This window comes from Dromiciops gliroides, chromosome 4 (assembly GCF_019393635.1).
Source record: "Dromiciops gliroides isolate mDroGli1 chromosome 4, mDroGli1.pri, whole genome shotgun sequence".
Classification (NCBI taxonomy): Eukaryota; Metazoa; Chordata; class Mammalia; order Microbiotheria; family Microbiotheriidae; genus Dromiciops; species Dromiciops gliroides.
Window position 1 is genome coordinate 256,502,246 of NC_057864.1, and position 17,394 is coordinate 256,519,639.

Consider the following 17,394-nt stretch of genomic DNA (forward strand, 5'->3'; position numbering starts at 1 on the left):
CTGGTGGTTGGTCTTCCTGCCTCAAGTCTCTCCCCACTCCAGGACATCCTCCACTCAGCTACCAGGGTGATCTTCCTTATGCACAGGTCTGACCGTGTCATACTCCTGCCTTCCAATCAATTCAGGTACCTCCCTATTACCTCCAGGATGAAACAGAAAATCCTATTTGGCTTTTAAAGCCATTCACAGCCTGGTTTCTTACTATCTTTTCTTTTTGAAGCAATCAGATTTAAGTGACTTGGCCAGGGTCATCCAGCTAGTAAGTATTAGAACTTAGCTCCTTGTGACCTCAGGGCTGGTGTGCTATCCATTGTACCACTTAGCTGCCCTCTTTCCTATATCTTCTAAACCATGACTTCACTCCACATATGCTGCATTCCAGCATCACTGGACTCCTTGATGTTCTTGTATACAGCACTATGTCACCAGACCCCATGACTTTTCTTTTTTTTCTTCCTTATTTAGATTTTTTTCCCAAATTACATGCAAAATAAATTTTGACATCAATTTTTAAAAACTTTGTGTTCCAACTTCTCTTCTTCCCTCCCTCCCCACTATACCCCCCAAGAACTCAAGCACTTCCATATAAGTGATATATGAATAGTCATGCAAAACATCTCCACATTAGCCAGTTTGTGAAAGAATAGAGATTTAAAAAAAAAGTTCAGATTAAGGAAGTATCAAAAGAAATTATGCTAGGAGATAAGGTGACTGAGGTAGTATCACTCTGTATACACTAGGTCCACAGCCAGGTTCAGGGCAAAGTTAATAGAGTCAATTGTCTCTCACAGTGGGCTTCAAGCCTTGGGTTCTAAGGTCATGGAAGTGGCAGAGTCACAGAGTAGAGTGGCCGTGATGAGTGGGAGTGGGGGAATGGCTGGGATGGGATTCAGTCCTGAGGATAGAGGGGTTCTTCAAGAAATACTTGTTGATGAATTGAGGAAGAACTGGGACTGTCTTTTGCCTCTTTTTGTACCCCCAGAGTTTTGCACAAGGCCTGGCACATAGTAGGTACTTATTAGATGTTTATTGACTGACTCACCAAAGACAAAACTCAGTAGTCCCTGTCCTCAAGGAACTCACATTCTATCAGCATAGATAATATGTCCACAACAATGGATACCATGTGCATATAAAATGAATGCCACGGCACATGGGGAGAGGAGAAGCCATAGCAGCAGGTGGGGATCAGCAAAGGATTCCTAGAAGAGCTGGTGCTCTGGGGGAGTATGGAAGGAGGACAGGGTTTCTAGGAGTTGCAGGGAACATGGGAACACCTTCTAGGCCTGAGGAACATCCTTTGTAAAGGTCTGGAGACAGGAAGTGTTATACTGTGTGTCACAAACAGCAAGTAGGCACCTTCGGTTGGTTTGTAGTTTGTGAAGGGACTAAAATAGAATGAACCTGGAGAGAGAGATTGAAGACAAATTGTGAAAGGCTTGAAATGCTAAACAGGGGAAATTGTTTTTGATCCTAGAGCCAAAATGGAGCCTCCAGTGACATGACCAGGGCAATGATTTAGGATGATTCCTTTGGCAGTTGTGGGGAGTGAGAGGAAAGAGGTTGGGAGGAGGCAGACCAGGCAGGAGGCTGTTGGAATACTCCAGCAAGAGAAGACCTCTGGGACCCCTTGCTTCCTTGACATTCTAGTATTTCTGGGATCATTTTTTTCCACCAGAAATAAGTTTAAGTATTAGAACAGATCCCGCAAAGGGGACATCTGCCTGGGAACTAATGATGCACTTCATCCCTAATGCTAATTGGCTCTCTCATCTCTCAGGCTGACCAACCATGGGGCAGAAAAGGGAGTCTCTAAATTCTTAGTCTGGGAGATGCAGGGGGGAGTTCCCATGAAGTGAGGGCTATCCTGGATTTTATCTCCCTCTTTCCTTTAACCTCCTCTTGTCTCCAGGATGGTGTGTGTCTGGCTCCCCAAGGGCATCTGGATAGGAGTTCTGGCTGTGCCCCTGCTGGTGCTGGTTTCCCAGGTGGCTGCAGGCAGACAGGTCCCAGGTAAGTACAGAGCAGCAGCTCCCCAGAGAGCCCAGGTGGGAGCCCAAGGGAAGCACTCTTCTCTCTAGGCCCAGACCAAAGGAAGGGTTTGGGACAGGATGGTCCTCAGAGAGATGGGCAGCAGGTAAAACTGGATTTCAGGCTCCCCTCCCACCTATCCCTTCCTTTGGTCCTTGTTTCCTTTTCCCCAGGGTTCTGGGACTTTGTGCAGGCATCCTGCAGAGGTGATAGCTCCAGGCAGTTTGAAAATAAGCAATTATTCAGCACCTACTGTGTACTGGGCCCTGTGTTAATTACTGCTAAGGATAGAAAGAAAGGCAAAGGACAGTTCCTGCTCTCAAAGAGCTCCCAGTCTAAAGGGGGATACAATACGCAGACACCTCTGTACAACCAAGACATATCCAGGGTAAATTGGACATAATCGTGAGAGGGAAGGCACTGGCATGAAGAGGGTCAGGAAAGGCTTCCTGTGGAAGGAGGGATTGGAGCTGATGTTTGAAGTCAGCCAGGGAAGTCAGGAGGCAGAGGTGAGGAGAGAGAGTGTTATAAGGCTGGGGGACAGCCAGGGAGTGCCCAGAGTGGGGAGATGGAGAAATTTGTGGGAGGAAGAACAGGAAGGTCAGTGTCACTGGATGGCAGAGGACTGGGGGCCTGGGAACGTAAAATATAAGAAGGCTGGAGCGATGGGAGGGGTTGATTGTGGAGGGCCTTGAAGGCCAAGCAGAGGGTTTGATATATGACCCTAGAGGTGAAGGGGAGTCACTGGAGTTGATTGGGGAGGGGGTGACAGTGTCAGAGCTGCCAAGGTCTCCCATCCCCATCTAAACTTTTCTGTGCCATTAAGCATCTTCACAGAGTCTGCCCAAGCTGCTGGAGAGGTTTCAGTTTGGCCGTTGTTGGGGGAGGGAGGGGTGGACTTTCATAGATTAATTTCCCAGGTAGGATTTCAAGGCCATCAGTGAAGCTGCAGTATGTGGGACCCCCTGGTTTTCACTGATATTATCATGGCAGAGTAGGAGGTCTCCCCTTCCATCCCTTGGAGGCAGGTCAGAGGTAGATCCTGGGATGGGGAGACCAAGGGCATTGACCCAGGCTGGCTCTTCTCCTACCTTCCTGATCCTTGTTAGTGGGCTGAAAACAGAGGTGGGAGCCCCATGTTCCCCAATCCCCACTGCCCTTGAGCAAGCCGGGCTTGCATCCTCTACCCGCAGTCTGTCAGTGTCATCTCTGGTCTCCACACTGTTGATGCTCTCCCTGAAGCCCCGGGCTGGATCAAGGGGCCTCTGCCATGACACATCAAGGATAGGCAACCCTTTGTCCTGGGCAGGGAGGGAGCCCCCGGGGATGGGCCAGAGGCCTCTCCCAGTCAGTGTAAGCATTGTAGGGGAGCAGAGAAAAGCCCCTCTGGCACAGTCTGTGTTGTTTCCTCTTCAGCCTGGCCTGGCACCTGGCATGGCCAGTCACAGCCTCTTTGGGCTCCTCACCTTATCTGGAGCCATCCTCCAGGAATCTCACCCACTTTTGAGCTTTGTCACCTGCACTGCCTCTGGGGGGAGAGTCTGCCATGTGTAACACCCATTCTCGAGGGCCGGGCAAGAGAGGAGGAAGTGCCTTCTAGAGACAGTCTGTCAGGGCCTGAGCAAGGGAAACCCAAGGGCAGTGGAATCTCCCAGTCCTAGCCTGGTTTTGGCTGCTTAACCCAGCTGCCAACTCCAAGAACACCCTGGTATCAGCCATGGCAGCATTGAGCAGGGGATGCCCTCTTGTGGACAATAATGCAAACAACTTAATATTTAAGTACCCTCCCACCTAGTAGATAATCAAACCACTTACTATGGGCCAGGCACTGTGTTAACTGAGGGGCATACAAAGGGAGGTAAAAGCACATGGGGGAGGACAACATGAAAACACCTGTGTACAAACAAGTGATGTTGAGGATAATTTGGAAATAACCCCCAGAGGGAAGGCACTAGGGTTAAGGGAGAATGGGAAAGTCTTCCTGTAGAAGAAGGGATTTTATCTAAAGGAAATCAGGAGGCAGGGAGGGGGAGGGAGAGTGTTCCAGACATGGGGGACAACAAGGGAAATTGCTCAGAGCTGGGAGATGGAACATCTAGTAGGAGGGAGAGCAGGGAACTAGTGTTTCTCTGCATCACAGAGTACATGGATGGGGGAGGGGGCAGTCAGGAGTAAGAAGGCTGGAAAGGCAGGAGGGGCTGGTTGTGAGGGGCTTTGAAGGCCAAAAGGGATTTTTGTATTTGAAACTGGAGGTGATAGGGAGCCACAGGAGGTTATTGAGCAGGTGGGTGACATGGTCAGTTCTGTGCTTTGTGAAGACTTATTTGACAGCTGAATGGAGGATGGACTAGAGTGGAAGAGACTGGAGGCAGGAGACCCACCAGGAGGCTGTTACAATAGTGCAGACAGAAGGTACCAGGGCCTGCATCAGGGCCGTGGCAGCATCAGGACAGAAAAGGGGGATTATTCAAGATGCTACAGAGGTAAAATTGCCAATTTCAGCAACAGATTCAATGTGGGTGATGAGAGTGAGGATGTACCTGGGGCTGTGAGCCTGGGTGACTGGGAGGATGGTGGCGCCTCACCAGTAACAGGAGAGAATCCACATCTTGGGGAGAATGACCACAGAAAAGGGCAAGCACAGGGAGGCACTAAGGGATTGTTACTGGACTTTGGCTTGGGCTGAGGTGTCATGGGGGCAACAGTAGAAAAGAAGGCTAGGAAGGGCAATGGAGCAGAGGTGGGGAAGGCCTCGGTTTCTGGGCTAACAGAGCTGTTCTTTATCTAATGGCAATGGAGAGTTGTGGGGTGAGCTGGGGGCTGTGGAGAGGAGAAGATGGTAAAGCACAGAGACCAATGATGAGGCCAGTGCAGATGGTGAAGCTTGAACCCTCAAGCCTGGCCTCTGGGGCTTGGCAGGGAGCCATGTTGTAGGCTGTGATCCTGGTAGGGAGAACTGAGCTGAGCAGGGCAGTCAGACATATGGGGACGGACTCAGGGGTTATCAGCAGAGCTCAAAGTGTCAGGGAAGCAAGGGGGGGGGCAGAGGCTCCAGATGTGTCCAGGATTCAGAAGCACAATGTCAGGAATTTGGTAACATCAGGAGCCAAAAGGGGGAAATGTTAGAACACATTTTCGCACTTTTAGATCCTGATGTTGCCAAAAGGAAAGAGAAATGTCTAAGAAACCAGGAGGCTAAAGTGTTTGATGTCCTTCCAAAGGGTCCAGGTCCAGTCTGAATCCCTTGGATTGGTGGCCACATTGGTGTCATTCTGAGCCCCAATGTCAGAAGTCAAGGTTCTCCCTTGCTCCCAATCACTTTTTCTTCTGAAGGAGCTTTGCCTGTGGGTGATTCGCTCAAACTATCTCCTTATCTGCACAGAATCCCAGGATTTGCACCTTAGAGAGCACCCATACCACCTCTCTCATTTTACAAATGAGGAAACTGAGGCCCCCCAATTAGTGACTCAACCAAGGTGACACCAGTAATCAGCAGAGTAAAGTAGCTGGTATGGAAAATGGCTATATTAGTGTGGGGGAGGATATTTGAGGAGTAAAAGGTTTTAAGTTGGGTGGTCATGGTGTAACTGAAAAAACTTGGACAGAGAGGAGATGCTGGAGAGGAAGAATCAGGAAGGTTTTCTGACTTGTCTGTGGGAGGTGAGGGAAAGAGAGAGACCTGAGTCCCCAGTTTCTCCAGGTTTCTTAGAGCTGGTGTGAGGCAGTGGAGGTGCCATTAATAGAAGTCTGGGAGTCAGGAGGAGGATTTGATTTCAGGGACAAGATAGTGACTTTTACATGCTTAGTTTGAGGTGCTTAGAGGGGGAAATGTTTGGCAGGAGCTGGAAATGTAGGAAGGGAGCCTATGAGGGAGCCAAGGGCGGGGGGCAAGGTCCAGATTCTGGAGGTGAATGTAGGGAGGGAGAAATGAAGGGATAGAGACGTCTGAGGGAGAGAGCAGAGAGAGAGGAGACAGAGGGAGGTGACTTTGGTCATGAATCTGTTTAGTGATTGAGAAGAGGAAGAGGAGGCAACTCAGGAGGCAGGGAGGCAGTAGTTGGGGAGGTGAGAAAAAAGGGAGGATGGGGAGGTGTCACAGAAGCCTAGGGAGGGGAGGATCTCAAGGAGGTGACCATCAGTGTCAAAGGCTGCAGGGACAGAAGGACGAGTTTGGAGGCAAAATTGTTGTAATTTGTGGAGGGAGGTAAAGGGGGCAGCTGCCTCTGAGGCTTTAATGTCATCTTGCTTCCCACACCAACCATTATGCCCTGGAGGATCTCCTGCTCTGGGCCGTGCTCTTTTGATTAGTGACTGATGAAGCCTCAGTGTTGTTATGGTTCAGACATGTCAGTCCCATTTGATTCTTTGTGATTCTATTTGGGTTTTCTCAGCAAAGATCCTGGAAAGGTTTCCTTTATTTTTCTCTAGCTCATTTTACAGAGGAGAAAGTTGAGGCAAATGGGGTGAGTGACTTGAAAAGGGTCACACAGCTAGTAAGTGTCTGAGGCCAGATTGGGACTCAGATCTTCCCGAGTCCAAGCCCAGTGCTCTATCCACTGCACCACCTGGCTGCCCCCCAACCCTGAGTACTATTTCAGAAAAGGTCCTGTCAGGCTTCACTTCATTCCCTTCTCTGTAGCAACTTCCTCCTCAACCCCATTGCCAAGTTCTTCACAGAGATGCACCTACCCTCTCCTCACAGCTCCTTCTCCCCCCACCCAAAAGGACAATCTGTATCCAAGAACTGTGATAAAATCTACTTTTCCTGGATGAGCTGTGTCTATCTACTACCCTGTGGCCCCACTCACCACCTTTAGCTCAAAGTGTCCCTCCTGGGACACCTCTGCCCTATGAATATTCTTTCTCCATTTAGAATGCCTGCTTCTTTAAAGAGGAGTCTTCCTTTATTTTTGTACTTGTACTCCCAATGCTTAGCACATAGTTATCAATTAGTGTTTTTTTCATTCATTCATTCAAGAGTATTGTTATAAACTTATATTACTGAGCTTTAAGTAAGAGGACTTTGAATCCAGATGAGTACTTAGAGAGATGTGTCTGTAAAAGGAAAAAGAAAAATAGGATATAATCTAGTGAGGGATGGAGAATCAAGTTAAGGACAGTTCCATGCATTGAATACCTGTGTATATTTCAGCAGTCCCACTCAACTGGATCTATGACCTCATTGATTCCAAAGTTCCTTTCCAGGTGCAGATCTCAACCCATCCATGGCTGCCCATTCCATGTGACTCTTGTCCACACTCTCCCACAAACTTCCATGTGGAGTCCAACCAAGTTCATAGTAGTCATACTTACTCTCTCCTGACATTGGGAGGGTATCTGTGGTTCCCCAGTCTTTGTCCATCCGTCATCCATTTTTCTTTGTATGCATGCGGCCCCTTTGTCTTCCTATCATGCATTTCCCCAATGATATCTTTGATCCCCTTTCCCTATTTGGAATGTTTATATATTTCAAGATGCTTACACCCACCATGTGCCTTGACAGTGCCTTTTCTGTGAAGCTTAATTCTTCAGAGGCAGTGGTTATCCACATCATACTGACCTATCACAATATCAGGAGAATGTTAGTATGGAAAAGATGAGCTTTTGCTTTCGTGAAAAGCCTCCTGGCTGAAATCCAAATCATTCTCCTCCTTCTGATCAGCTCTGTCCCCAACTCCTCCCCAATACCCCAGACAGACATACTGATGGACAAGCTCCATAGAATGTCCACCCAAGTGGATGCTGAAATCTGTGAAACAGAGACTCTTCATTCACTTGGTCTTTCCCAGGTGCATGAATAGGCCAAACTCCTCTGAGTGCTTACAGGTCTCTTCCAGAAGGTTCTCCAATGTTCTAGGTCTTCTTGGAGTCAACACAGTGTCATCCACAAGGAAAAATTTCTAGGGAACCTCCCTGTCCATTGGGAATTCTTCTCTGGTCTGGACTCTATGCTGGATCTCCTCCATCACCATGGCCAATATCTTTGGCAAATAGGCAGTTCAGGGATTTCTCCCTCAAGGATAGTGCAACCACCCAGCACTTGGACCCTAACAACCCAGTCCTGAATGGGCTCAACATGGAGGTAAAAATGACTGCAAAGAGAACAAAGACAGGAAAAGCAGCCGGATTCCCAACTGTTTGTAGAAGAGATTTATGGTGGAAATGACACAAGTGTGAGGGTATTAAGGGACCAGTATTCAAGGGATCTGAAGGAGGGAAAGAGACTGGAAATGCTTGGACCTTACTGAGAGCAAGAGGCAGGGTGACTGAGAGAATATCACTAACCACTGAATTATTGCCCATTCTTTCACTGATTAAAAATCTTTATGAGAGTCATCTATATCTGAACTGAGTTTCTTTGATCAGAGTATTGGTAGGGAACAAACAGGCTTTCACAAGAGGAATTCAGCAATGGACCACATCTTTACCATTTAAAAATAAAAGTTTTATAGAATATAAGGTCCCCTCATGCTTATTGGTTGTTAATTACAAGGAAATCTTTGATTCCATAATCATTCAAAATTCCCTGAAAGATAGAAAAACCAGAAATAACCTTATTTAATGCTGCTCTGATCATAAACACCCAGGGACACAGAAGAAGTTTAATAGTCATATTATTAATTTACACTTATATGGAAAAGAGACCAGCCTTACAATCAATACAAGAAAGTCTGAAAAGAATGAAAAATGTCCATTGTTCAAATGATGACATTCTAATTAGTGCATCCCTGTGCATATTTGGAGGAGGCTCTGCAGGTGGATAATGAATTGTGCCCAAAATTAAAAAGGAGCCATGGAATTGGTTAGATTGCCTTTGGGAAATCCCAGTTCAGATACTTTCTTAGCTCAAATATTTTCTCTGCTTCAGAATCTTGGAAGATACAACCCCTGGGCGTCACGGTTGTTTATGCACTCATCAATTGTAACCTTATTCCTGTTATAACCCATTCTTATGAGTGATAGTAAGAAAGATCATGGAAGAAATGCCTGATTGGAAAGAAAGATGGATGGGTCCTCTTGGTAAAGTCAGAATGTCCAAATGTGGAGCTGGGCCTTCTATAGAGGATCTATGGGAAAATCACCCAAGAGGAGCCAGTGTGGACAGGCTATGCTCTGTGCTGACAGAGGGAAGACCCACTGGGAGGTCAGAGATGCATCAGAGAATCCAAGTCACTTATGCTGATACAGGCTCTGTTGTTACAAAGTGCTTCCCATACACAGTCCTCTCTGATCCTCACCACAAGTCTATGAAGCAGGTGCTGCCCCTGTTATTGACTCCATTTTACAGATGAAGAAATTGTTTCAGAGAGAAGTGACTAGTACAAGGCCTCAGAGAGAGTCAGCTGCACAGCTGGGATTGGAAGCCCTGGGTTCTGCCTACAGAGACAGTGTGGTCCAGTGGAAAAGAGGTCAGGGGTCTTGGGTTCAAGGCTTGATCCCTTCTTTACTAGTTCAGTGACCTTGGGCAAGTCACATCACTCTTCTGGGCCACAGCATCCTTATCTGTAAAACAAGGAGGTGGAGCTAGATGGCTGCTATGATACGGCAGACAGTCTGAGAACTGGATTCTAGTCCTTCCTCCATCCTGGATCTGCGCTGTGTGACCTCAGAAAAGTCGCTTGCCCTCTCTGGGCTTCACATGGGCGGGACTGAGCATGCGCAGGCAGGACAGCAGGATGTTGGCCATGTTCTCCTTGGTCAGTCCCAGCCAGTGGTCAGCGATTGGAAGGCAGGGGTGTCCGTCCGGGCTGACCCGGCCCCTGCTGTCTCCTCAGAGCACTTCACTGAGTATTCTACATCTGAGTGTTACTTTGTGAATGGGACGGAGCGCGTGCGGTATATGGACAGATATTTCTATAACCGGGAGGAGTACGTGCGCTTCGACAGCGACATCGGGGAGTACCTGGCGGTGTCGGAGCTGGGGCGGGGAATTGATAACTACCTGAACAGCCAGAAGGAGATCCTGGAGGACAGACGGGACTCAGTGCACACTTTCTGCCGGCACAACTACAAGGTGTTTGATCCCTTCCTAGTGCCCCGGCACGGTGAGTGAGCGCCCCCTGCAGGGGAGGGAGGGACCCGGGGAGCCTGGCAGGAACCCAGGGGGAGAGAGGAGCTAGGGGCAGAGGGGGCGTAGCAGGGAGGGAAAAGAAGGGCCTGGAAGGGAGCGCAGAAGGAGGGGACGGAGGGAAGGGGAGGGGCAGGAGGCTGTGATGGGAGGGAGCAGGTGGGGAGGAGACAAGCGGGGGAACAGAAGCAGGTAGAGGGACAACGGCCCCCCAGAGCAGGGGCGAGACAAGGGGGAGGGTTACTGGAAGGAGGGGGGAGATGATGGATGGGAGAGAGGCGGGAGGGAGGGAGGGGACTAAGAGGGGAAGTGGAGGGAAGAGAGATGGGGGAGGGGGAGAGATTGGGGCCAGAGGGGGATGAAGGGGAAGGAAGAAGAATGGGGGAGGGGATGGGGATGCAGGGAGGAAGAAGAGGGAGGGAAGCAGAGATGATGGGGAGAAATCAGGAGCAGAAACACTGGAGATGAGGGGAGGGGTCGAGGGGAGGGAAGAGAGAAGAAGAAAGGGGAGAATGAAGGGGGAGAAAGAGGGTGGGGACAGAGGGAGGGGAGGGGGGCTGGAGAGGAGGAGGGGGAGGAAGCTCTTCTACCAGCTGGGATTTGGGGGCCTGGAGTCCTTTTCCCTCAGTCAAATTCGGATGTTTTTACCCCCTCCAATTCTAATGGGGAAAAACTGCACTGGGAACAAGCCAAAAACCCATCACCAACAAATAACTCACATTTATACAATGGTTAATGGGCAGCTAGGTAGGACAGAGGGTAGAGTGCCAGGCCTGGAGTCAGCAAGACTCATCTTCTTGGGGGCAGCTAGGTGGTGAAGTGGATAAAGCACCGACCCTGGATTCAGGAGGACCTGAGTTCAAATCCCACCTAAGACACTTGACACTTACTAGCTGTGTGACCCTGGGCAAGTCACTTAACCCTCATTGCCCTGCCCAACAACAACAACAAAGACTCATCTTCCTGAGTTCAAATCTGGCTTCAGACACTTACTAGCTGTTTGACCCTGGGCAAGTCACTTGACCCTGTTTGCCTGAGTTCCTCATCTGTAAAATGGAATGGAGAAGGAAATGGCAAACCTCTCCAGTATCTTTGCCAAGAAACAAAGAGTCAGACATGACAGAAAAAGCACTGAACAACAACAAAATGGTTAATATGGAATTCAGTCCCCCAGGTCCTGACAGCCCAGGGGCTGTGAACCTTTTAAAATCTTAAAGAAAACTTTTCCATTCCGGAAACTAAGCTCAGCAGAGGCTTCCCATGCCCTGCTCCCTCCCATCTCCTCCATTCTTTCCCTCCCTCCCCCTCCCAGTCTTCTCTGGTGACACAAACTCCTACAACTTAGGCCTCACCACTGAACTTGTCTTTCTCCAGGCACCCAGACATCTTTCTGCTTCTCCCAGGGCCCCTGGACTCCGGGTCCTGATGCTCAGGTTTCTCCTGGGCCTAGACATTCCCCACAAGCCCCTGAGTCAATATTCCTTCACTGTATTGATGGCATCTCTTAATGTTTGAGCTGGAAGCCTTTCTGAAAACAGTTCATTGTCTACACCTGTGACCTGCTTTTGGAAAGAATTCATTATAAAGAATACACTTGTCATGAGAAAACTTGCCTGCTCATTTCTTCGCCCATCCCTGAATCCTGCTGAGCTGGGGCTGGGGTCATTCTGCCCATGGGCTCCTGGGGCTGCTTCCTGCTAGTTCAGATTTCTAGTCTTGGGGGAGCTTAAATGTCCCCAACATGCCCATTTCAGGCTCTGGGGAGAAGAGGAGGCCTGAGCCTGGTGAGGGATCAGGTGACAGAGGTGGGGGCTGGACTAGGAAGACCAGCCCTGGCCCCCTCACTCAGGATCCTTCTTCTTTCTTCCAGTTGAGCCTGAGGTGACTGTGTATCCATCCAAGATGGCTCCCCTGGGACACCACAACCTGCTTGTCTGCTCTGTCACTGGTTTCTACCCTGGGGACATTGAGGTCAGGTGGCTCCTGAATGGGCAGGAGGAGACAGCTGGGGTTGTGTCCACAGGCCTGATCAGCAATGGAGACTGGACCTACCAGGTCCTGGTGATGCTGGAGATGACCCCCAGGCGTGGGGATGTCTACACCTGCCACGTGGAGCACTCCAGCCTGCAGAGACCTGTCACCTTGGACTGGAGTGAGCCAGAGCTCCCTCAGCCTCCAGTTCTCACCTTGCTCAGGACAGGGAGCCAGCTCTGAGACCCCCAGAGTGTGTCCAGTCCTGGGCTAATACAAACCCCATGTGGTGCTACCCCCCTTCCCCAGCATGGCCCCCAATGGCCTCACTGACCTAAGAGCTGTGGAGACCTAGAGCCTTGTCAGGCTCCTCACTGGCCCTAGGCCTGGGAGCTGGCCTCCCTCTGGACTCAGTGATCAGGCTTTAGGCCCCTTCCCCTGGGGTGGGGGAGCTGGCTGTGAGACACATGGATGTCAGTGTCCCCTGATGAACCTTCACTGGCTGAGTCCTGAAGGCCCTTTGCAGTCTGTCCCTTCCCTTTTTAGACAGGATTTAGCCCCTTCTCAGCTCCCCTCAGACCCGTCTGCCCCCCAGGGCTGGCTCCTGGAGGGAAAGTTTTGATCCTTGGTGTCTCTTGTCCCCAGAAGCACAGTCTGGATCTGCCCAGAGCAAGATGCTGAGTGGAGTCGGGGGCCTCGTGCTGGGACTGATCTTCTTTGGGGTTGGCCTTGTTGTCCACAGGAGGAGTCAGAAAGGTGAGATAGTCTGGGGAGGCCCTGAGGCCCCTCCCCTCCATGATCTCCAGGGGAGGGAGGATGTTGGATGGTGCCAGAAATCTGGCCCCAGGTCAGGGAGGAAGGGCTGGGCTGGCTCTGGCTTCAGCTCTTTCTACCCTGGAACTTACACAAGGTGGTGAAGGGGCCAGATCCCAGGGCTCAGGGGTCTGAGGGAATCCCATATTCACTAGTAGAGACAGCCTTGGGAGGGGTCTAAGACTCCAGCCTTTAGTCCCTCCCCCTGCCATTTCCCTCCCCCCCCCAACTCCTACAGCTGTAGATGGATGGATAGAGCATTGATGAAGTGCTTCCTCTGTGGGTTCAGGTAATGGGCTAAGTAGTATTAGGAGCCCCCTATTCCACAGTGCTCAGAGCCTTGGTGACTTTTTCTTCTGTGACTCTGGGACTTACAAGTACTTGTATGTCTGTCTCTCTTCCTTCCTTTCCCAGGAAATCAGGTTTCACAGCCAGCAGGTAAGATCCTTCTGCCCAGGTGGGATCAGGGTTCTTATAGCTACAGTCTCTGCCCAGTGGGGCCTGAAGCTAAGCAAAGACTTGGGGGCCCTTAGTGGGAAGAGGTGGCTCTACTTGTGGCCTCAGACCCAGGTGTAGACTCTCACATGGGTGTTCTGTGTCCTCTGCAGGGCTCCTGAGCTGATCTCTGAGGCTGTGTCCCCTGGAGCTGCTGCTGCCCCCTCAGCCTCCTTCCCATGTTTGGAGGCCCCTGCTTCTACCCAGCTCTCCAGGACGTTAGTCCTGCTGACCCCTTCACTGGAGTGGCTCCTTGCCTGTGCCTTGGGTTCTGTCTGGACTCTTTGGCATTTCTCAACAGAGCTTCAGTGACCCCCTCCTTCTTCCTATCTTCCTGCACCCGTGTTTTATCCATTTTTGTCTCCTGAGCCTTCACCCCAATAATTAGTCTTTGGTGACACAGAGACAAGGTGGGGGAACAGAGGGATTTGTGTAACCTCTCAGTGTGTGAAAGGCCTGAAAATTGTGATCCATCCACACCTTTGCATCCAGATGGCCTCCTCTCCAGGTCCCTCCATTACCCAGCATGGTGGTGGCCTTCTTGTCCGTGTCCTGATATTATGTTGATGTCAATGGGCCTCACAGGCTTCCTGCACAGGAGTCCTTCCCTTTCCCCATGGCATGGGCCCTCCTCACTCTGATGCCTTTGCTTCTGTCCCTACTGCTCAGTTCTTCCTGGATTATCTATTGCTATGGCCGGTGCTTGCCTGTCATGGGCCTCTCTGTTGTATTTTTAAAAATTAATGTTTTAGTAAAAACCTTTTGTGTTTGCATAATATTCATTATGTAATATATACCCTACTTACATTGGCCTTCCCTCACAACAACATTTTTATTTATAAGTCCCTAAATCACATTAACCATGTCTGTGTAGCACTATATGCAACAATCCATAGCCATAGTGTTTCTGTGTCTGCCATGAAGAGTTTATTTTCTCATCTCTGTGGCCAAGCTTAGTAACTATAATTACATAACATTCACTGTCATTCTAACTCCATTTTGTAACCTTGGGTTTGTTTATTGGTTGTGGTTACAGTGTTCTGCATCAGCTCTCTTAAGTCTTCCTATGTTTCTCTGGATTTCTCATATCTCTTGTATCTTCTTATGCAACAAAATTTCATTACCTTCATGGGCCACAATTTGCCTCGCCCTTTCTCAGTTGTTTCTACTTCTTTGCTACCACAAAGTATTGCTTTGAGTAATTTGGTATATATGCATATCTCAGTTCTTTTTCCCATCATTGTCACCCTTGGCATATGTGGTAAAGAGTAGGATCTCAGGATCAAAGGGCATGCAGATACTGATGCTTCTTATCATAATTGTTGCACCAGCTCACAGCTCTTCAAATAGGGCATCAACCTGCCTGTCTTTGTGTTGTCCTTCCCAAATTGACCATTTTCCCATTTTGTCACCTTGAAAGATTCCCTGAGGAAGAGGTGAAACCTCAGAATTGTTTTAATTTCCATGTCTCTTATTGTTAGGGATTTGGAGCAAATGAGAACTGTTCATTCCCTTTGACCACTTACCTGCTGGCAAAGGCTCTTGGCCTGATAGATTTGTATTCAGTCTTTACATGTCTTGGTTCATAAACCTTTAGCAGAGATATTTGAGGCAGACATTTTCATCAACATTTATTCTAGCTGTTGTTCTCATTACCTAAAGTCTTCTCAGTGTCAGGTAGTCAAAATCATTTTTCTTCTGGGTTTCCTCTAAGTTTTATTTAGGTAACACTTTTCCCCTTGGCCACAGTTATGAAATCTACTTCCAGCCATTTCCTGGGCCTTTGGTAACAGTTTGTTAGATTTTCATTAGTGACGATAACTGAGCCTTATCTAAGATCCCCCCTGAATTGGTGCTTTTTGGGGGTAAATAGAAGGAAATTAATTTTTAAAAATTAACATACCATTTACCCATACTGCTTAGCAGGAATGCTTTTGAATGAGTGATACATGTGGTCAGTCCATTGCCATGCAAGGGGTGGGCCTGCCCAGAACTTCCCATTTCCTAATAGAGTTTATGGGAGGCCATTCTTTACCAACAGCAGAAATGTCTGGAAGCTGAAGGGGGGCTAGCAGTTATAGATTGGCTTGTTAATTCTGTCAACCAGGGCTGCCAGCCAATTAGGTTGGGGCTGTGTGTGTGTGTGTGTGTGTGTGTGTGTGTGTGTGACCGCCCCGTTTCCTGTGAGAGAGGGAGTTGCTGGTAAGGAGAAGGGAGGGGATTTGCCATTCTGGTGTTGAGCTGGAAAGAGACAGGATGCAACTGTGTGTTCTGCTGAGCCCTGGGTCGTGGTGTGATTCAGGTCATATTGTTTTCCTTCCCCCATTCCTTTATTTTTCCTTTCCCTTAATTCTAGTAATCTTACTTGTGTTTGTAAGTTCATTCTTGTTATTAATAAACCCTGTTCTGTTTTTGAAAGAGGCTGTTAATCTCCTTCCTTGCCCCAATATTGTGGCAAGCCACCTAACTAACACTCCCCAATTAAAATTTTTCCCCTACAGATTGAGGATCCAGCCAGGAGTTCACTAACCTAGTGAATTTCTTAAACCCACCCGATCCCCTCCCTTATTTGGCCAGGAGCCAACTAACCCGGGGGACCTTTGTAACCCTCCTCCACTGCCTCCCTTAGGCAATCTCCCTTACTATTAAAAAACTTTAGCGTTTATCTTGCTGGTCAGAGAAAAGCTGGACCATTTTAAACTGCACCATGATTAAATATTTTGTTCCCCCTTATATATTCTAATTGGCATTTTTGGGACAGCATATTGTCCCTGTTTAAACTATTAAGCTACTAAATTATTTATTCATAGCATATGTTTCCCTCCTCTAAACACAGTAAAAAATCTTGGACAATGGGATGGGAGAGTTATCTTTCCCATTAATCACATATTTAATATTACTGGAAGCATTATGACTAAATTTGAACCTTACTATACTAGTCTAACATAGCTCATAATTGCTAGATTTTAGCCCCTTATAGATGGCTGACCATGAGAAGGAAGCGTGAACCTCGATCTCTGATCCGTTCTGGTTGGGTAAGAAATCTCCCCTACCCTGTCCCTTTAAACTCCAATGTACTGCCTAAGTACTGGCTGTTTTCTATTTAAAATTTTCAAATGGGTTGTTTCAAGTCCTCCTAAGTACCTGGTTCTGATTTTAGTCTGTTTAACCAGACAAATGGGGGATAAGATCTTGTTAATGCTTTCTTTTTATGGATTTTCTATTTTTTCTGTTTATTTTTGCTAGAAGAGCGAGCAAGGTGCTCACCTAAGGGAATATAAATATCCCCCCCCTCTACAAACCATGACTTTTCAGAGGAAACATCTGACTCTGAATTTTTTTCAAATTGTAACACTAAGCACTTTTCTCCTTTTGCATGCCTAGAGGCAACGATCCAGCCTCTAGAAGGGGAAATTCAGGCCTGAGTTTGAAACAAGCCTGATTCACATTGCCCTAATCCCTCCCCTACTCTTGGGACCCTACCTCCTCCCCCTCCTCTGGCGCCACCTCCTACTCCTCCCATAACCAAGCCCCTTGATCCTCCTGCCAGGGAATTCCAGAGATATAATCCACCCTCCTCAGGTCCTGAGCTTGAGCATGCACAGCTTTTCTACCTACATTTGCAGCTTCTACTCAGTTGCTGAAGCAGTCAGCCTCAGCCCCTCCCCAGCCAGGCTGTGATTCTGACTCGACCTGCTATGGTTCTCTCAAACCAACCTTAGAAAAGCCTTTAAATTCCAGATATGCTCATTTTGTTCATAATTTTGTTAATCTGCTTTTGTTTTTAATTAGTAACCTTATAAAGCATTTGTATTATGAAAAGACCAATAGAGAAAATAAACAAGAGACACTTGAGCTGAATATAGATGTACAAGACAAGCCTCATCATCATGGTTCAAGACTCTGCTTCTTTTGCCATAGAGGGGTACATACTTTGCAGAATTGTAGAAGTAAACAGCAAGGTATTAAAATGAGTATTGGGGATTTTAGATATTGGAATCAAAAATATTCTAAAT

General features: G+C 48.2%; 1 protein-coding gene across 1 annotated transcript; it reads left to right on the forward strand.

Moving 5' to 3' along the window:
• The first annotated feature begins 1,913 nt into the window (after positions 1 to 1,913).
• On the forward strand, positions 1,914 to 13,529 carry LOC122726128 (H-2 class II histocompatibility antigen, E-S beta chain-like). Its single transcript, XM_043963655.1, has 6 exons — positions 1,914 to 2,013; positions 9,807 to 10,076; positions 11,970 to 12,251; positions 12,716 to 12,826; positions 13,298 to 13,321; positions 13,492 to 13,529. Exons 1-6 carry the CDS (start codon positions 1,914 to 1,916, stop codon positions 13,503 to 13,505), a joined length of 801 nt encoding a protein of 266 aa, XP_043819590.1. The 3' UTR covers positions 13,506 to 13,529.
• The last annotated feature ends 3,865 nt before the right edge of the window (positions 13,530 to 17,394 follow it).

Excerpts from the sequence above, each read along its gene's own strand:
- LOC122726128 (XM_043963655.1), top strand. The coding sequence starts at position 1,914 with ATGGTGTGTGTCTGGCTCCCCAAGGGCATCTGGATAGGAGTTCTGGCT. Across the intron at positions 10,077-11,969 it reads CTTCCTAGTGCCCCGGCACG|TTGAGCCTGAGGTGACTGTG; the intron begins GTGAGTGAGCGC and ends TCTTTCTTCCAG. Across the intron at positions 12,252-12,715 it reads ACCTGTCACCTTGGACTGGA|AAGCACAGTCTGGATCTGCC; the intron begins GTGAGCCAGAGC and ends TCTTGTCCCCAG.